General features: G+C 32.8%; 2 protein-coding genes across 7 annotated transcripts; one reads left to right on the forward strand and one right to left on the reverse strand.

The window, feature by feature from the left end:
* Positions 1-1,712: 1,712 nt before the first annotated feature.
* On the forward strand, positions 1,713-18,452 carry LOC124950868 (dynein axonemal heavy chain 5). 2 transcript variants are annotated; one of them, XM_047498281.1, is made up of 34 exons: positions 1,713-1,802; positions 1,923-2,162; positions 2,253-2,410; positions 2,488-2,711; positions 2,797-3,074; positions 3,167-3,340; positions 3,417-3,646; positions 3,737-3,936; positions 4,002-4,225; positions 4,301-4,476; positions 4,555-4,737; positions 4,803-5,201; positions 5,266-5,516; positions 5,596-5,847; positions 5,931-6,094; positions 6,164-6,424; positions 6,491-6,719; positions 6,796-7,469; positions 7,548-8,353; positions 8,417-8,624; positions 8,693-9,079; positions 9,158-9,330; positions 9,399-9,765; positions 9,833-10,027; positions 10,098-10,236; positions 10,321-10,597; positions 10,675-11,116; positions 11,182-12,539; positions 12,615-16,192; positions 16,288-16,514; positions 16,591-16,902; positions 17,020-17,471; positions 17,599-17,893; positions 17,992-18,452. In XM_047498281.1, exons 1-34 carry the CDS (start codon positions 1,713-1,715, stop codon positions 18,376-18,378), a joined length of 14,010 nt encoding a protein of 4,669 aa, XP_047354237.1. In that variant the 3' UTR covers positions 18,379-18,452. The 2 variants fall into 2 exon arrangements, with proteins under 2 accessions (XP_047354237.1, XP_047354238.1); XM_047498282.1 differs by having other exon boundaries at positions 5,605-5,847.
* Positions 17,861-20,540, reverse strand: LOC124950870 (RISC-loading complex subunit TARBP2-like). 5 transcript variants are annotated; one of them, XM_047498289.1, is made up of 4 exons: positions 20,469-20,540; positions 20,306-20,377; positions 19,458-19,836; positions 17,863-19,371 (listed from the first exon to the last, which is right to left on the reverse strand). In XM_047498289.1, exons 3-4 carry the CDS (start codon positions 19,800-19,802, stop codon positions 18,712-18,714), a joined length of 1,005 nt encoding a protein of 334 aa, XP_047354245.1. In that variant the 5' UTR covers positions 19,803-19,836; positions 20,306-20,377; positions 20,469-20,540; the 3' UTR covers positions 17,863-18,711. The 5 variants fall into 5 exon arrangements, with proteins under 5 accessions (XP_047354246.1, XP_047354245.1, XP_047354244.1 ...); XM_047498288.1 differs by having other exon boundaries at positions 20,306-20,380; XM_047498290.1 differs by lacking the exons at positions 20,306-20,377; positions 20,469-20,540 and adding an exon at positions 19,921-20,246 and having other exon boundaries at positions 17,861-19,371.
* Between the last annotated feature and the right edge of the window lie 500 nt (positions 20,541-21,040).

The raw sequence follows: 21,040 nt of genomic DNA on the forward strand, positions 1-21,040 counted from the left end.
CCACAGAAGAAGCTAGAGTAAGCAATAATTAAGAATATATATAAGAAACTAAAAAAGTTAATAAATTAATTATGTTTCTTTTTAATTCGATATTAAAATAATAATCATTCAAATGATTTAATGATTTGTATTATATTACTATCAAGGAATTCATTTTAAGTAAAACTATTGCATGACTATACTAATTGAGTAACGAAATAGGATTTGTAACAGTTTTATAGAAATTAAATACTTATCTCGTAAACTTTAAACGTAACTTTTTTAACAAAACTTTTCGAATGAGTTTTGTTTACGAACTTTCATAGTGAATCCCCTTTCTTTAAACGTTATCTAAAAAACAGGAACAAAGTGCTACATTTTAGTGCGATCGCATGCAACGAAGAGGATAATAAAGTTGAGATAGGTCAGCAATTTGCGTAGAGGGAATATATATTCACAAGTGTATTTACATGCTACAGATATGTACAAATCGTCGTTCAAAATTACACCCCCTCATACATAGGTTCATATGTTATTCAAAGGAAAATACTGTAGAATATTACGTGTTTCACGTACATATAACATGTGGCGTGAGTATATTATTCGATTTTAGTAACAGATAACTTTCTAATCCGAGTTATGCTTATTCGTGTAGTAGCTCGATTTATTTAATGCATTTGATTTTGATTAAAATCGTGCATTTTAACATTAGTTCGATATATATTATAATATCATAAAGGCACCAACAGTTATGTTTATAAATTAATCACATAATATAAATTATGTTTGTAAATTAATCACGATTCATGTATAGCAGCACGCTTTATGTTTTACAAATAATAAATCATTTCTTTATGAAAAGAAAATTTATGACGATATATTAAATAGATGTAATGTATGATTTGAAACTATACATTGATATAAAAATGTTTATATATTGGCAAAAAATATATGCACTTAATTCTACTTTTAACGATAAATAATCTGTTTTAGTAGCCTTTTTTTGATATTTCATAATTATAAAATATTTCATAAATATAAAATTTGATAAAAAGTTTTATCGCACAATTTTTCTAATTCAGGAATTTGTTTATATTATAATACAATATAAAACCGATCCATTAAGAATTAATAGTTTTTATAAATGCAAACTACAGATAATCCTAAAATAACACAATTTTATTTGACTTGATGGATAATCAAGATAAATGTAAACAAATTCATTAAAAAGCAAATTTTTACCGTTCTGTTCAAGATTTCGGGAAAAGTTATATATTATTTTTAAGCTGAGACGTATATCATTTGGAGTAACGTTAAAACAATTTTATATTTTTACTAAGAAAGAATTAATAATAAGATATTCACTTTGTTAAAATAGAATGGATTTAATGAGAACAAAAGTTAAAATATTTAAGCTCACCTATTTGTAAATATGAAAAATTATGATCAACCACATTTGCAAATAGTTCATTGTGTAAGTTTAGCTGCGAGAAAAGACACGTTGTAATATCGACTAGTAAAGGTAGAATTGCGAGGAAATTCCCACGTAGAAGACACGAAGGATACGTGGAAGGGTGGTGCCAGACACGAAATAGTGATACTGCTAACCTACCCGTTCCTTCGAAACGTCGTCTATCCACGAGAACTTTCCGATTTCAGTCGTCACAATACCTACACCATTCTTAGCAGTGATACTCGAGCACGATCATCTATCGGTTCTTACTTATTTAAACATGTTCGTCCAAGGACCTGGTATGGTCCAAGACAGATCAGACAATTCTGATGAGGAAAGCGAAGATGAATTTTCTGGTGACATTGTTCAGGTCGAATTAGCCAAATTTCAAATTCAAATCGAACAATTATTTATTTATCGATTTAATTATTCTGTAGAATTAGAAGACCGATCTCAATTATTTTGACAATCCAAGATCATTATTTTTCAGAAACGACGCGAAGAATGCGAGAGAAAGGCTAGACGAGGAGAAATGGATCCTCGTTTGGAATTTGCTTTTCAACTTTTGATGGATGCGACACAGTTAACACGTCACGAGATAATGGACCATGTTTTCGAAGGCGATATGCTAGATGAAATCAATCAACTGTTTTTACCTCACACGAGATCAACTCTAGTCTGGTTTTACCAAGAGGTCGTTGAAATGGAACCATCGCGTCCACTCGATACGGTAAATTTATACATTTTTTTTATACGTATATTACAATTACGTATATATACTAATTATAATTATAATTAGTAATTACAATTGATTTAACAGGTGCAAACGAAATCTACAGGTGCTCGAATCGTTGCAAATACGTCAATGTCGAAAGTAAAAGAATTACAAAAGGAAACAAAGGAAGCAACAAAAAAGAAACTTTTTTTAACCGACGGCTGGCAGGTTCCTTGTACAGGGATTTGTATTTACATGTTTCGGTATTTATTTTGTTTTTTCATTGTTTAGTTAATATTGCAAAAATTATATTCTACTTTTTTTATTCTTCATCCCTTAGAATTAATCTTTCAAAACAATTACCTGAAGAAGGATTTCAAAAGGATTTGTACACAGGCATTATAGATACTATGAAGATCGGCATCGTACCATCGATTCAACGTATCGTTGAAAATGTTTTTATGGAGGCATTGGCACACTCAGTTGGAGAAGGAGAAGATGATTGTCCAATGATAAAAACTCTTTTGTTACCTGGTCTTAGATCATTTAGTAGCGCTTTAAAAGGTAATGAGCTTAGCTATCTTTATTTAGACAACTGCTTAAATATTTTTTAAATATGAAATAAATATATTAATACTTTTTCTTAAAGTATGCGAAGATGTAACTTTGGAAGGTAATATATTTGACGATGGTGAAAATATAATGATGAACGTCCATAATTTTGAGGAAGCAAAAGTTTTCATGTCTAAAGAAAATGCCGTAACTAAAGTTGAGGAAAGAGTAAAAGTATGGATAAAGAAATTAAAAGATTTCATGGCGGAGAGTAAGCAAGTTAAAAGAGAGAACGATAATTCTGGGCCACAACAAGAATTGGAATATTGGAAACGAAGAGGAGCGCAATTTAGTCAACTTGTTTGTCGATTACAGGTTCCATATTAATTTTTCTTTTTTTTTTTCCTAAAGACTAAAATCTTAACATTTTATTTTTATTATGATAAACGAATTTATTTCGTTCTCAGGATCACGAAGTGCGTATGTCACTTTTGTGCTTGCAAGTAGTTCGCTCGGCTTACATTAAAAATTGGGTCGACACCGAGGACGAAGTGACTTATTGCTACAACGAAGCAAAAGATAATGCTAAGTTTATTCAGGCCTTAGAAAAGTGCTGTCACTGTTTATACCTCGACGATCCAGTAAGATGATCTTTCAAAAAAGATTCAATGATCGATTCGTTCCTTAGAAAGCATCGATTTTGATTAATTATTTCAGGTGAAAATGAAAGATTCTCTGATATCGTTGTTGCAAACTGTAAGATTGATATACAGTGTATCCAAATTTTATAATACTTCGGAACGAACCAGTTCGTTAATGATCAAAATTACTAATCAAATGATAGTAGCTTGTCGTGATTACGTCACGAAAAGAGGAAAAGAAACGATTTGGGGTCAGGACAGAATGGCTGTTAGATCGAGATTAAAACATTGTTTAAGATTGAACAAGTAATTATTCGATTTCTCATTCGAAAGGAATTTACTATTAAATCTTTAGTTTTTTTTTTTTTTTGAATAGCAATATGTTCTTCGTTCAAGGTCATACAGAGAAACATACAGATTAGTACGATGTTCACCGGCCGTAACGGAACAAGAATTTTCCTTTTCTGAAACTCACGTTTTTGGAAGATTTGATTCTTTTTGTGCGAGAATCAGAAAGATTCTTACAATGTTCGATCTCATCGAAGATTATCAGAATTTGTTCGAAAGACGAATGGAAGGATTATTACTAGGAGAATGTACGCTTATATTTCGATATAATTAAGATCAATTATTACAGATACAATTTTATTCATTTTTTTAGCTTTAGAAGATGCTATGAAAATTTTCGATGAGTCTAAGCAAATAGCTACGACTAAATCTTATGATTATTTAGATCCAAGAAACTTTGAATTTGATACAGATTATGATGAGTTTATGGTGAAGACGGATAATTTGAAAGAAAATATTGGCGATATCATTGAGAAAAATTATGCCGATGTTTGGGAAACTCCACAAGGTATACGTTTTTTAACGCGATTCGAGAAGGTAAAGTATAATATTAGCTCAAATTTATGAATTTTTTATTTATCCATGATTAATGAGCACTCTATTCTACGTAAGGTTAGCAAAAAGATTCCATTGACGAAACTCGAAGAGAAATATAACATTGTGATCAAATATTGTGATAGAGAAATCGAAAGAATTTTGAAATTATTTAAAAAACAACGAGACGATCCACCATTGCCCAGACACATGCCTCCTATAGCTGGTAGAGTAACTTGGGCAAACTCATTAATGTAAGTCGATAAGAAGATAATTGCTATTGAACAAAGTTTAAATCGTATATGACGCTTATCAAATTAAAAATCTCTCAGAGTACATCTAAACGAATTAACTACTTCTGTGACGAGTCATCCAGTTTTAAAAACGTTACCTCTCACTGGAGATTTAGAGAAACGTTACGCACAAGCGCTCGTCGTCTTAAATCAATATCGATCGGATATTTCCGAAGTTTGGACACATCAAAATTCATGGATTATCGAAGATTGCTTAAAACGGTAATTATAGATTCGATGAAGTTTGATTGAATAAAGGCTAATATTCATTCTTTTTCGAAGTACAGATCATTGTTGGCGATCGATCAAAAAACAGGAAAGATCAAGGTCAATCTGGAAAGTCGTATCATACTTTTATTTCGTGAAGCTGATTGTCTTGCGAAGTTAAACTTTAACATTCCTATCGTTGCACTGACGATATTGGCTAAACGTGATCATTTCACGATAATCGCGAATTCTCTTCAGTTAGTAATAGAAGAATTTGTCACAACGGCTCAACGAGTGAAATTAGAAGTTAGGCCACTTCTTTTGCCACATTTGGTACATGTCGCGTCGTTATTCGAACCTGCTTTGACATTGTTAACATGGACGCAACCTGATTGGAAAGAATTTTGCCAAAATACAAGAGAACAAATCAAGATCTTTGACATACTTATAACTAGAATCCATGATGTATATTCTAATAGGTATTAAATAAGGCAAAGTAGTTGCATTTAAGAATTTATAAACTCTAACATATTTGTTTCATAGAATTCTGCACGTATTAGAAAGCATGCAAAAGATCACTTTACATTCTTTACCGACTTCCAATGATCCATGGACGATAGAGGAATTTATCGAAAAAACGGAAGAAATTTGTAGAATTGCCGCAATAGATCTGTATCGTAAAAGTATGATGGTGGAAGAAGCAGTAGAAGAAGTTTTAGGCTTAGTTAAAAATGCCGCGGCTGATTTCAAACAGATTGCTGAATCTAATCAATTTGATATACTAATCGAAGAAGGTTTGATACTTCCTATAGAGTTTTTAATATTGTAAAAAAAATGAAAAAAAAATGAAGGTCTTTTTTTTTTTTTTTAAAGAAAAAATAGAGAAGGATGCGGAACAAGGAGTACAGCAACACGATTGGTCCATCGTGTGGGACTATTTCGATAACCCTCATCAATTAGTAACGATAGATGGTGGTTTACCAAAAGGAATGCAAGAAATGGTTGGAAATGCAATGTCTGAAATGAGAAGATACTATTCCAGGAAAGTCGTGGATGTGTTGATAAAAGTTACAAAAGCCTCTTTAGACGCTATAAGAAAACGATTTGTTCGAAATATAGACTTTGGTAAATAATTCGATAGATTAATAAGTACTAATGGAAAATTTCAATTGGAAATATGTTTTCTTTTTTATCATTCATGTTCATAGATTGTCCTCCGAATCCTGTGTTCCTATTACACGCCAATCTAATGATACCAACAGTTACAGTAAAACCAACTTTAAACGATGTACAAGAAATTTTATGCACAGCTGGGAAAATAATTACCGGCGTAGCGAAAGGTGTTCCACAATGGAATGTCAAAGGCAATAAGGTATTAAAAATATCACGATTCGAAATAGCTAGTAATTATTTATATAAAATTATTCATTCGATCGTATAGAATTGTTGGAAAGATTTACAATGGGGTATTAAAAAAAATATTACTGATGTAATAATGCGCGTGCAAGATGATGTTATGAAAAAGAAGGAAGAACAATCGGAAGATTTGAAAACTAGAAGACGCAGACTTTATAAAATAATTTCCGAAGAGAAACCGTTATTTATGATTCAGAAAAGAAATTTTTATTCGATGGTTATAGAAAATAAAGATATCGTCAAGATATTATCGATGTTGAACAATTGCACCCAAGAACTTAAACAGGTAAATCATTTGATCGATTACAAAAGTAATCAAACTTTTTTGTACAAAGTTGACGTACTTTCTTAGGATTTGTCAAATTTTTTCGAACGATGGGAACCTTATAAATTTCTATGGAAAAACGAACGAAATATGCGTGAACTTTTGCACGTTTCCCTATCCGAATTCGAAAGCACTTTACGAAAACACGGTGAACTAGAAGATCTTTTAATCACCGAACCCGATATGATTCTTTTTGGAAGATCCATCGCAGTATCTACGGAAAGGTTGAAGTATGGACTTTATACGGAAATAAAGAGCAAGTTTACTAATCTTTTATCATATAAGAATATTGTTCATTATATTCGTAACTTATAAATTCTTCTAAACTTCAGGTTCCACACACAAAATTGGTCAGGCCATGAAGAAGAAATATCGAAAAGAAATGGAATATGTTTATGCGGTAATAAACGAAATGGAACGTAAATTGGATCGACAAATACGTGATTTAGACGACGTACGTCTCATAATGGATACCTTAAAGAAAATTCGTGATCAGGAGGTCGACATGGAGCTTAAAATTGATCCGATCGAAGAAGCTTTTAATATAGTTACGAGATATGAGGTCCCTGTTGATACCGAGTGCTTAGAACAAGTTGATAATCTTCGATACACTTGGCAACAATTATTGGCACGTGCACAAGAAAGTCATGTTTTATTACTGAATCTCCAGCCTCAGTTCGAAGATGATTTGAGAAAGAATCTCGAGAAATTCCGTATAGACAATGAGACTTATTGCGAAGAATATAGATCTTCGGGACCAATGCAGCCTGGTTTAAGTCCTAGAGATGCTTCCGATAGACAAATACTTTTTCAAAATAGATTCGATGGAATGTGGAGAAAGTTACAAACGTATCAGAGCGGCGAAGAATTATTTGGATTGCCTATTACAGATTATCCAGAACTGTCACAAATTCGAAAGGAATTAAATTTGTTGCAAAAATTATATAAATTGTATAATGACGTTATCGATCGGGTCAGTAGTTATTACGATATACCTTGGGGTGAGGTAAGAATCATAATTAAGATTAAACTATTTATTTTTATCATCAATGTAAATTCAATTATGTGTTTGTTCGTTTAACAGGTAAATATCGAAGATATTAATAACGAATTGATGGAATTTCAAAATCGATGCCGTAAATTACCAAAGGGTTTAAAAGAATGGCCTGCATTTTTTGCATTGAAAAAAACGATCGATGATTTTAACGACATGTGCCCGTTATTGGAATTAATGGCAAACAAAGCTATGAAGCCACGTCATTGGCAGAGAATCGTCGAAGTAATGGGTTACTCTTTCGATCTTGAAAATGAAAATTTTTGCTTGAAGAATATTCTTGAGGCGCCATTGTTGAAGTACAAGGAAGATATCGAAGACATTTGTATATCCGCGATGAAAGAAAAGGACATCGAAGCAAAATTAAGAACAGTAATAAACGAGTGGTCTTCTCACGAATTGACCTTTATGACTTTTAACAATCGAGGAGAATTATTACTCAGAGGAGATACTACTGCGGAAACAATAGGGCAGCTAGAAGACAGTTTGATGATTTTGGGTTCCTTGATGTCGAATAGATATAACGCACCCTTTCGCAAACAGATACAGCAATGGCTTGCAGACCTTTCGAATACAAACGAGATTCTTGAAAGATGGTTACTCGTTCAAAATATGTGGGTTTATCTTGAGGCTGTATTCGTGGGTGGAGATATAGCTAAGCAATTGCCAAAAGAGGCTAAAAGATTTAGTAAAATCGATAAGAGTTGGCAAAAAATTATGCAGAGGGCTCATGAAACTCCTGGTGTTGTCCCATGCTGCGTAGGGGATGATTTATTAAAGCAACTTTTACCGCATTTGCAAGAACAGCTAGAACTTTGTCAAAAATCTCTTAGCGGGTAAATATAATATTAACGTGATTCTGATCTATGATGATAATCTACGATCATTTTTATTTGTAGATATTTAGAAAAAAAACGCATGATGTTTCCAAGATTTTTCTTCGTATCCGATCCAGCGCTATTGGAGATACTTGGTCAAGCATCGGATTCGCACACAATACAAAATCATTTGCTTTCGATTTTCGATAATACTAAATACGTTAAATTTCACGACATAGAATATAATAAAATGACTGCAATTATTTCTTCGGAAGGTGAAACGATAACTGTGAGTATTAAATATATTCATAATTTAATTATCAAAGTATTTCAATAATTGAAGATTTAACTTTACAGTTGGAAAAAGCTGTACGAGCCGAGGGTTCTGTAGAGACATGGTTGATGCAGCTTCTACAGACATCTCAACAATCTTTACATTCCATTATTCGTCAAGCCTACTCGATGATAAATGATATTAGTTTTAATTTATTAAATTTTCTGGATAAAATGCCGGCACAAGTAGGAATATTGGGAATTCAAATGATTTGGACAAGAGACGCTGAGTTAGCTCTAGCGCAAGCACGTGCGGACAAAAGAATCATGGGCGAAACAAATAATAGATTTCTAGATTTGTTGAATACTTTGATCGATCAGACTACGCGAGATCTCTCAAAGATCGATCGGACTAAGTTCGAAACGTTGATCACTATACACGTGCATCAACGTGATATTTTTGATATACTGGTGAATAAAATATAAAAAATATAAGCCTATTGAAATTAAATCTAATTTATTTCCTTTAATATTAATCTTTTATTATAGTGTCGCATGAATGTACGCTCTATAAATGATTTCGAATGGTTAAAGCAATGCAGATTTTATTTTAAAGAAGATATGGATAAAACTATGATATCCATAACAGATGTACAATTCGTATATCAAAATGAATATTTAGGATGTACCGAAAGACTCGTTATAACACCATTAACAGATAGGTATAACTTATTAAATAAATTCTATCCATTAATATATTTAAAATATTTCCTTTTTCGATATATCTCAGATGTTACATAACATTAGCACAAGCATTATCTATGTCAATGGGTGGTTCACCTTGCGGACCTGCAGGAACTGGTAAAACTGAGACAGTCAAAGATATGGGAAAGACATTGGCGAAATATGTCGTGGTTTTCAATTGCTCCGATCAAATGGATTATAGAGGACTCGGCCGAATTTACAAAGGATTGGCTCAAAGTGGATCCTGGGGATGTTTCGACGAATTCAATAGAATCGAATTACCTGTCTTGTCTGTTGCCGCTCAGCAAGTTGCTGTTGTTCTAGCTGCTAAGAAAGAAAAAAAGAAGCAATTTGTATTCACGGATGGTGATCAAATAGATATGTGCCCTGAACTTGGAATATTTATTACAATGGTAGTATAACAGGATAAAAAGTACATCCTTCATAGTTTTATCATATACTTTTTTTTTTTTTTTATAGAATCCTGGATATGCGGGTAGAAAAGAACTCCCAGAGAATTTAAAAATACAATTTCGTACCGTAGCCATGATGGTACCCGATAGACAAATAATTATACGAGTAAAATTGGCCAGCTGCGGATTCCTAGAAAATATTACTCTAGCTCGTAAATTTTATACGCTTTATAAACTTTGCGAGGAACAACTTACCAAACAAGTAAATATTCTCAAAATTCTTTTGATAACCCATTGCTATTTCTACGTTAAAGGTATTCCTTTTTTTTAAGGTTCATTACGATTTCGGCTTAAGAAATATCTTATCCGTACTTAGAACGTTAGGTGCCGCAAAGAGGGTGAATTCCAAAGATTCGGAAAGTACAATTGTTATGCGTGTTCTCAGAGATATGAATCTTTCAAAGCTCATAGGTTCATATAACCAATAATTTAATTTTAATAGAATTGTTATAATCCAAAAATAATTATACCAACAGTAAATAAATTTCTTTACAGACGAAGACGAGCCATTGTTTATATCATTGGTAGCAGATCTTTTTCCAAATCAAGTTTTAGAAAAAACTTCGTATCCAGAATTAGAGACAGCAATTAGTCAGCAAGTCAAAGAAGCTTCATTGATTTACCATCCACCATGGGTCTTAAAATTAATCCAACTTTATGAAACTCAAAGAGTACGACATGGTATTATGACACTCGGACCAACCGGTGCAGGAAAAACAACGTGTATACATATATTGATGAAAGCATTAACTCAATCTGGTGATTATCATAGGTAATTAATGAAAAGAATGTTTATTAATAAACACATATAGAAAGTATATTCAATCATGTTAATATTGTACTCGACAGAGAAATGAGGATGAATCCAAAGAGTATTACAGCCGCTCAAATGTTCGGTCGTTTAGATGTAGCTACGAATGATTGGACAGATGGAATTTTTTCAGCACTTTGGCGCAAAACTTTGAAATTGAAAAAAGGCGAACATGTATGGATGGTTCTTGATGGACCAGTCGATAGTATATGGATCGAAAATTTAAATTCCGTATTAGACGATAACAAAACTTTAACGCTTGCCAATGGCGATCGTTTAGCAATGGCACCTACATGTAAAATTATTTTCGAACCACAGGACATCGATAATGCTAGTCCTGCAACAGTTTCTCGTAATGGTATGGTGTATATGAGTTCCTCAGGATTAGATTGGAATCCAGTAGTTACAGCATGGCTCAAACGTCGATCGCCACTTGAAAGAGAAATTTTAGAACAGTGTTTTACCGATTCTTTCATTCAGGTATATCTTCAAATAAAAAAAGTTTCCTTAAAAGAATAAATATAATTCTTATTTCACTTATATAGGTATATTCTTGGTCTACTCAAACGCTTTTATTAGCCATCAATGTCCTACAAAGTAATATCGTTCAGCAAATGCTCTCTATACTCGAAGGATTAATACCACCTGAAATATTGGCGGAAGATGGGGAAGATGATGATAACGAAAGAGATAGATATCAACCTATAACTTCGGAACATCTAAAACGTCTCTACATTTTTGCTTTAATCTGGGGTATGGGAGCACTTTTGGAAACAGCCGATAGATTAAAGTATGACGTATATTTGAAAGAAAACTTTAAAAGTTGGGATCTCCCAAACTCAGCAAACTGTCCCGACGCAAAGGTCTTTGATTTTTTTGTCACCGAAAAAGGCAAGTGGGATACTTGGACAAGTATGGTAACGAATTATGTGTATCCCGAATATTCGACACCTGATTATAGTAACGTACTCGTGCCAATTCCCGATAATGTACGTATTCAATATCTGATCGATTTAATTGGCCGTCAAGATAAGGCCGTTTTATTAATTGGTGAACAAGGATCTGCTAAAACAGTTATGATGAAATCATATATGAAAAAAGCGAACTCCGATACAACCTTAAATAGATCCTTCAATTTTAGTTCAGCGACTAGCCCATGCCAATTTCAGAAAACTATCGAAAGTTATGTTGAAAAACGTATGGGAAATACGTTTGGACCGCCAGGTGGTAAGAAAATGTTGATATTCATCGATGACATAAATTTGCCGCAAATAAACGAATGGGGTGATCAAATCACTAACGAAATTGTACGACAGACTATGGATATGAAGGGTTTCTATTCTCTCGAAAAACCTGGCGATTTCACCACTATCGTTGACGTAACATTTCTAGCGGCTATGTGTCAACCTGGCGGAGGAAGGAATGATATACCTTCGAGATTGAAACGACAATTTTCCATTTTCAACTGTACCTTACCCAGCAACGAATCGATCGATCATATTTTCAGTATACTCGGAGAGGGACATTACAATGCGAAAAGAGGCTTCTCTGATGAAATTAGAAATCTTATTAAAAAAATGGTTCCGTTGACTCGAATTTTATGGGAAAGAACGCGAGTAAAGTTATTACCTACTCCAGCTAAATTTCATTACGTTTTCAGCCTTCGAGATTTATCACGAATTTGGCAAGGAATAGTTGGTACTTTATCTACGGTAATAAATACAGAAAGCATATTAATGTCACTCTGGAAACACGAATGTATGCGGGTTTTTAGTGATAGATTTACAATACAATCGGACAAGAAGTGGTTCGAGGAACAAGTTGTTCAGGTTGTAAAAGATATTTTAGGCGATGATTATGTCGACATGACGAAACCAAATCCAGCGTTTGTAGATTTCATGAGGTAATTCTCTAATTATTAAACACATAACGGAAGAGTACTATAATATGAAATTCTTGACATTAATTTTTATGTCAGGGACGCACCTGAACCCACTGGAGAGGAAAGCGAGGACGCTGACGTAGAATTACCAAAGGTATATGAACCTGTTTACGATGAGCAAGTATTACGAGACAGATTGGAGATGTTTCTAACACAATTTAATGAAATGCAACGAGGTGCTGGTATGGATCTTGTATTTTTCCCCGACGCAATGTTACATCTAGTAAAAATCTCTAGAGTGATAAGACATCCAAAGGGAAATGTCATGTTAGTAGGGGTGGGTGGCTCGGGTAAACAAAGTCTCACCAAGTTATCCTCTTTCATTGCTGGTTATAAAATCTTCCAAATCACATTAACAAGATCCTACAACGTAGCAAACTTTTTGGAAGATTTGAAATTTCTTTATCGATCTTGCGGTGCTCAAGGAAAAGGCACCACTTTTATCTTTACCGATCTGGATATCAAAGAGGAAGGGTTTTTAGAATATTTAAACAATATTTTGAGCTCTGGTGTAATCAGCAATTTATTTACGCGCGATGAGCAAGCAGAGATCATATCGGAATTGACACCTATCCTGAAACGTGAGAATCCTAAAAAAACTATCAATAACGAGCTAACAATGGAGTTCTTTCTGCAAAGAACCTGTCAAAATCTACACGTTGTCTTCTGTTTCTCACCGGTGGGAGAAAAATTTCGAAATCGAGCTCAACGCTTTCCAGCATTAATATCCGGTTGTACAATAGACTGGTTCCAACCGTGGCCTAAAAATGCACTCGTTTTAGTTGCCCAACATTTTCTCCACGATTTTGAAATTGCTTGTACAAATGAAGTTAAAATCGAACTCGTGAACGCTCTTGGTTCTATACAGGATATCGTAGCTAAAACTTCAATGGAGTATTTTCAGCGATTTCGACGAGCAACGCACGTAACACCGAAATCTTATCTTAATTTTATTGGAGGTTACAAAAATATTTATCGTAACAAGCAGCACGAGCTAGGAGAAGGTGCGAAAAGAATGGACACCGGTTTGGCCAAGCTTGAAGAAGCTTCTATATCCGTCGAAATTTTAAAAAAAGATTTAGCTTTAATGGAAAGGGAATTGGTACAGGCATCGGAAAAAGCAGAAACGGTTTTACTAGAAGTAACGGAAAGAGCGATGCATGCGGAAGCTTTTAAAAATCAGGTACAAAAAGTGAAAGAAAAAGCAGAACAATTAGTGGAATGCATAGCCGAAGAAAAAGCATTAGCAGAGGAAAAGCTCGAAGCCGCGAAGCCTGCTTTAGAGGAAGCGGAAGCTGCCTTGAATACCATCAAACCTGCTCATATAGCAACCGTTCGAAAACTTGGAAGGCCGCCCCATCTTATAATGAGAATAATGGATTGCGTATTGATTCTATTTCAACGTAAGATAGGTTCAGTCGTACCAGATCCCACGACGCAATGTCCTAAACCTTCATGGGCGGAATCCTTGAAGTTAATGGCTAGTACTACATTCCTCTTGCAATTACAAAATTATCCAAAGGATATAATCAACAATGAGATGGTCGAACTGCTGCAACCTTATTTCAAGATGGAAGATTATAATATGGAAACAGCCAGACGAGTTTGTGGCGACGTGGCAGGGTTGTTATCATGGACCAAAGCCATGGCGTTTTTCCATTCTGTGAATAAAGAAGTTCTTCCATTAAAAGCTAATCTAGCTTTACAAGAGGCAAGACTGAAAGTAGCTATGGAGGATTTGACAAATGCTGAGAGAGAATTGTCGGAAAGAGAGATGGCTCTTCAAACTGTGAAAGAACAATACGATGCCGCGGTCTCGGAAAAACAAAGATTAACCGATGCTGCTAATATATGCCTCAGAAAAATGACAGCAGCGACGGCTCTCATTAATGGATTAGGAGGTGAGAAGATTCGATGGACCGAACAGAGTAAAGACTTTAAACTTCAATTAGGACGTTTAGTTGGTGATGTTTTATTAGCGACAGGTTTCTTATCATACTGCGGTCCTTATAATCAACAATATAGAAGTAACTTAGTAATTGCTTGGATGGATATCTTAAAGACTAAAGTCATTCCATTTACGAAACATTTGAGTATAACCAACATGTTGGTCGATACCGCAACTATGTCAGAATGGACACTTCAAGGTTTGCCGAACGATGAGCTATCCGTACAAAACGCATTAATCGTTACGAAATCCACGTCTTACCCTTTATTAGTGGATCCTCAAAATCAAGGTAAAATGTGGATTAAAAACAAAGAATGTTCCAACGAATTGCAAATCACTTCTTTAAATCATAAGTATTTCCGAACACATTTGGAAGATAGTTTGTCGTTAGGCAGACCTTTACTGATCGAAGATGTAGCGGAAGAACTTGATCCTGTTCTTGACAACGTGCTTGAGAAAAACTTCATTAAATCGGGTTCCATAGAAAAAGTCATTGTTGGAGACAAAGAGTGTGATGTAATGCCTGGTTTCATGCTTTACATTACAACCAAGTTGCCAAATCCTGCATATAGTCCCGAGATATCAGCAAAAACGTCTATAATAGATTTTACTGTGACAATGTTGGGTTTAGAAGATCAATTGTTGGGTCGAGTTATACTTATGGAGAAAGCTGATTTAGAAGCTGAAAGAGTAACTCTGTTTGAATCTGTCATGACAAATCAGCGTTCCATGAAAGAACTCGAGGGTACTTTACTACATAGACTCACATCCTCAGTAGGATCTTTGGTGGACGACGAAGAATTGATAGAAGTACTTCAAGAGACTAAATCCACAGCAGAATCGGTAAAGGAAAAATTGAAAGTATCGGTTCTAACCGAAAAGAAAATTACATTAGCTCGAGAAGAATTTCGGGCGGTTGCATCTAGGGGATCCATCTTATACTTTTTAATCGTAGAAATGAGTAACGTTAACGTGATGTATCAAAATTCTTTAAAGCAATTCCTAACTATATTCGACAATTCTATAACGAGATCGGTCAAAAGTTCTATTACCGAGGAAAGAATAAATACGATACTACGACATCTCACATATGAAGTATGGGCTTTCACATTGAGAAGTCTTTACGAAAGACATAAATCTTTATTCACATTAATGTTAGCCATGAAAATTGATTGCCATTATGGTACGATCACTCATACGGAATTCAATGCATTTATAAAAGGTGGTGCGTCCTTAGATCTCAATGCGGTTACTCCAAAACCATTCAAATGGATTCTTGATATAACGTGGCTTAATTTGGTTGAAATTAGCAAACTAGATAGCTTTTCGGAAATTTTAACAAAAATCGAATTAAATGAAAAAGAATGGCGCGTTTGGTATGAAAAAGAAAAACCTGAAGAAGAAGAATTGCCATGCGGCTATCAAAAAAATTTAGACGTTTTTAGGAAATTATTACTTATCAGATCTTGGAGTCCGGATAGAACTTTATCTCAAGCAAAAAAATACGTTGTTGAATCCTTGGGCAAAGAATATGGAGAAGCGAAAATCTTGGATTTAGAAGTAACTTGGTTGGAATCGGAGGTCCGAACACCTTTAATATGTTTATTATCGATTGGTTCAGATCCTAGCCCACAAATTACAGCACTAGCCAAGCAGAAATCCATTCGTAATTATATTCGTATTGATAACCATGTAATATAATTCGGATATATTTATCTACTTATTTCTTTATTTTTTTTTTTTTTTTTTTTTTTCCTTTAGAATTAAAATCAGTGTCTATGGGTCAAGGACAAGAATTCCATGCACGGCGAATGATCACGGATGCAATGAATACAGGTGGTTGGGTTCTTTTGCAGAATATTCACTTATCTTTATCATTCTGCACAGAAGTAATGGATGCACTCGTTGAAACAGATATCGTTCATGAAGCCTTCAGATTATGGATGACTACAGAAGTGCATCCACAATTCCCTATTGGTCTATTACAGGTTTATACTGAAAGCAACAAATATTTAATTATTTCGATATTATATAATAGAAGATACTATAGCGATGTGGTTTTAGATGGCAATCAAATTCACAAACGAACCACCCCAAGGTATCAGAGCTAGCTTAAAGAGAACTTATCAAAATGTAACACAGGATACATTGGATTATAGTACGCAATCACAATGGCCACCATTATTATATGCTGTAGCATTTTTACATACGGTTGTACAAGAACGTAGAAAATTTGGTCCACTTGGTTGGAATATACCTTACGAATTTAATCAAGCAGATTTCGCAGCCTCGATACAATTTATTCAAAATCATCTTGATGATATGGATCCCAAGAAAGGTGTATCCTGGCCCACAGTCTGTTACATGCTCGGAGAGGTATGATAGATATGATAGATGCATAGCAAGGACAGTGTTCCTCCCTTGCTCTTAACGACATTAATTCGAAAAAAAAAATGTACAGTATATTATTTAACAATGTAAAACTTTCAACAGGTTCAATATGGTGGTAGAGTTACAGATGATTTTGATAAGCGTTTATTAACAACTTTCACTCATGTATGGTTCTGTGATGTTCTTTTACGTCCTGGATTCGAATTCTATCGTGGCTACAAAGTACCACAAACTCGAAATCTTCAGGCATACGTAGATTACATTGACAATCTTCCAACGACTGACAATCCAGAAGTATTTGGATTGCATCCAAATGCAGATATCACTTATCAAATTAATACAGCTAAGGGAATTTTGGATACTATTCTCAGTGTACAACCAAAAGAAGGTGGTGCACAAGGTGGTGAAACTAGAGAAACCATCGTTTACAAATTAGCAAACGATATGCTATCCAAGTTACCAAAACAATATAATTCTTTTGAAGTAAAAGAAGCACTCCACAGAATGGGAGCATTATTACCAATGAATATTTTCTTAAGACAAGAAATAGATAGGTAAATTTCACTTTTGATATCCTTTTAGTAATGCGCAAATTTAAATTATGTTTTATCCATTGTATTCAATGATATCATATCGATATAATCATTTGTTATATTTTATAAATGAATTTTATCTTTCAAGAATCACAAGAGTCATCAAAGAAGTTTACAGTACATTAACGAATTTAAAGTTAGCAATCGAAGGTACTATTGTAATGAGTCAGGGGTTGCGTAAATCATTGGATTCTATGTATGATGCCCGTATACCAGAAAAATGGTTGAAAATTTCTTGGGAATCAGCTACTTTAGGATTTTGGTATACGGAACTTCTGGAAAGAGATCATCAATTTAGACACTGGTGTACTCATGGAAGATCTAAAGTCTTTTGGATGACAGGTTTCTTTAATCCTCAAGGATTTTTAACAGCGATGAGACAAGTACGTATGTTTAATATAAATATAATTAATATAATATATATTATATACTAATATAAATATAATTTTTTCTGTTTTTCTAAAAATATTACATAATTTAGGAAGTCACTAGAGCACACAAAGGTTGGGCTTTAGATTCTGTAGTATTACAAAATCTTATAACGCGTTTTAATAAAGAAGATATTAAAGAACAACCTCAAGAAGGAGTTTATGTACATGGATTATTTTTAGAAGGTGCATCTCTTGATCGTAGGGCTGGAAAACTTATAGAGAGTAAACCGAAGGTTTTATATGAACAAATGCCCGTAATTTACATATATGCAATTAATACAACTGCTGGTAAAGATCCAAAACTTTACGAATGCCCTATATATAGAAAACCTCAAAGAACTGATCAAAAATATGTTGGTTCCATCGATTTTCAGACTGATCATAATCCCCGTCATTGGACTTTACGTGGCGTAGCATTGTTATGTGACATTAAGTAAATAAAATTAATAAAAATATTTATATACGTGATCGAGTGTGATTTAATCTTTACAAACATTTTTATTATTTTAAATACAATAATTAATTATAATAGCTAACAAAAAATTATTAGAAAATAATCATGTTTTTACAATATTTAAAATTAATATAGAAGTTGTATTTTACAGAAATTTAAGAAATGAAGCGTTAACTTAATAATATCTGTATGTTAACTATGTGTTAACTACTTTGTTTTTTTCGATTTTTAAATACCCTTTAGCAAGTAGAAAATATATAAATTTCAGTTTGTCATGTTCTAATAGTACATAAAGCATATATACATACAAAACATTTTATTTTAAGAGTAATATAATCGAATCTATTAAATTAAGAACTGCTTTATATTCAGCTTCTTTTTTAGTTGTCCCTGAACTACATTGTACAATAGACGGAGAAGTATCAGTTTCTATACTAACAACAAAAATATCTGGATTTATAGAATTTAACAATGTTATAGTTACTTGAATAGCTAATGGTGTCAAAATTTCTTGTAATCTATATAAAATAGTATTTACCATATTGTAATCACTTGTATCATGTCTAATTGACTGTAAATTTGTTAATAATTCTTGGCGTATCGTCATAAAAGAATTTTTCAATTTTATATGATAGTCAGAAATTTTAAGACCTAAATTTACTTTCTTAGATGAAAACCTATTTAACTGAGGATAACGTGCTTCAGCAATAGAATTGCTTATCATATCATTTATTTTAAGTTGACTTTGTTCATCATTATCCAGAAATTCTGGATAATTAACAGAAACAAGCTCTTTTATACGATTTAACATTTTTTTAGCTGCCTCATGTTTTGCTTGTTTTTTTGTAGTAGCAATTCCTTCTTCTTTAAATGTTGAAAGTACACATTGATAAGTAAAAATTCTTGCATGTGGTGGACCTTCATCATTGATAGGTATATACTCTGGTTCTTGCAAATTATTTTCTGCACACAATGTCTGTAAAATATAAAAGATTTATAATGACTATGTATTATATATTTTTGTAATTAATACTGACTCAAATATTAAAAGTAAAGAAATACCTGTAAAGCACCTATTGCATTTACAAAAGGCTCATTTGGTGGAATTCTTGGAGAAGCTGGTATAACTGTTGGTATACATGTTTTTATGGGAGATTGTGCTGGGGAAGCTGGTAGTTGAGGATAAGCTCTATGAGCTGCTATTTTCTCAAGCATAGCTTTTGCAGCCTCATGTTTTGCATCTTTTTTACTACGTCCAGTACCTGTTGCACTAAGTCCTTCACATGTAACACGGTAAGTGAAAGTATTCACGTGTGTGCCTCCACCATCATGTATTAATTCATAATTTGGTATCATTTGCATTTTCACCATCATTTCTTGTAGTATTGAAACAGGTGTCTTACTCATACTTATTGACTTATGATCTTCATAACATTAAAATCTAAAATACAAACAGTTGCTTCAAATTAATCAAATAATATAGACATCTTATATATTTTCAATAAATATTTTTCGATATACTTAATTAAAGATTCGTCGACAAGGAAGGATGCATAAAAAAGAATGTTATTATTTAACTTCATTTAAAAATTGAATATTTTACCTGTTAACCAGGAAAAAAAACTACGATTGAAAAGCAAATAAAAATGAAATGGTTAAGATATAGATAAAAACTTTGGATAAACCGTTAAATAAAGAATTAGGAAATATGTTTCTTTTTCAATTGCACTAACAAATTATCCATATATTAATTTATCAGAAGAAAAAAGAAATTATTGTGATAAATTACTTTCGTCCTCTCTGGTTAACAGGTTAAAATTATAAATATTTACAAATTATATAAATATAGTCTTACTAATACTATTTAATACCAACTTGAGTTTTTTGTTACCAACAATAATTTTACTTACCCATCATTGTATAGTAACTGTATCGCCCACCAGTAACTTTAATTACCCATCAAAATTTCATGTATTAATTTACTACTACAACATATTGATTATATTAGTATTCATTTTAGTAAAAAAGGTTAAGAAAATAATTGATATGATACAACAAATTATCAAATATTACACTTTATCAGCTGAACAGTAGACGTCCGTATCCTAACTGTGTTTACAACTGCATACGTATTTGCGAATGGCGCTGTTAATAGAGAAGTCACTGTATAATATCACATGAAAAATTCATATATAGATACATTTATGCTAAATTTATAATATATATATATATATATATATATATATATATATATATATATATATATATATATATATATATGAATATGTATAAATTGTAAATCATTATATAAGTTAATAAAAATTCGTTACATAGTATATAAAAGAACAGATAACGATAAGATACCGTTAAATATTGAAAGTAATATAAAATAGAAAAAAAACATTGAATTATTTTTTTCTATTCTTTAACTTTATTTTTTCTTTTACGTACATTTTTTGTGAAAGCACAACGAAAGAGCAGATTTTAATTTTAAAAAATAATGATATTTCAATATTGAAAGAAAAATTTATCATGTTTACGCTTTTTGTAAGTACAATTTTATCGGAAGAAATATCTAATATATTTAAAAAAGACCGTTATATTATTAGATAACGAGATTTTATATAATTATTACGTTGTTGCCA

Source organism: Vespa velutina, chromosome 8 (genome assembly GCF_912470025.1).
Source record: "Vespa velutina chromosome 8, iVesVel2.1, whole genome shotgun sequence".
Classification (NCBI taxonomy): domain Eukaryota; kingdom Metazoa; phylum Arthropoda; class Insecta; order Hymenoptera; family Vespidae; genus Vespa; species Vespa velutina.

Bases quoted from the DNA above. Each gene is read 5' to 3' on its own strand.
- LOC124950868 (XM_047498281.1), top strand. From the start codon at position 1,713: ATGTTCGTCCAAGGACCTGGTATGGTCCAAGACAGATCAGACAATTCT. The intron at 6,095-6,163 runs GTATTAAAAATA...TCGATCGTATAG, and splicing joins GGAATGTCAAAGGCAATAAG to AATTGTTGGAAAGATTTACA. The intron at 16,193-16,287 runs GTAATTATATTC...TTTTTCCTTTAG, and splicing joins AGCCAAGCAGAAATCCATTC to AATTAAAATCAGTGTCTATG.
- LOC124950870 (XM_047498290.1), bottom strand. From the start codon at position 19,802: ATGAGTAAGACACCTGTTTCAATACTACAAGAAATGATGGTGAAAATG. The intron at 19,372-19,457 runs GTATTTCTTTAC...TATATTTTACAG, and splicing joins ATGCAATAGGTGCTTTACAG to ACATTGTGTGCAGAAAATAA.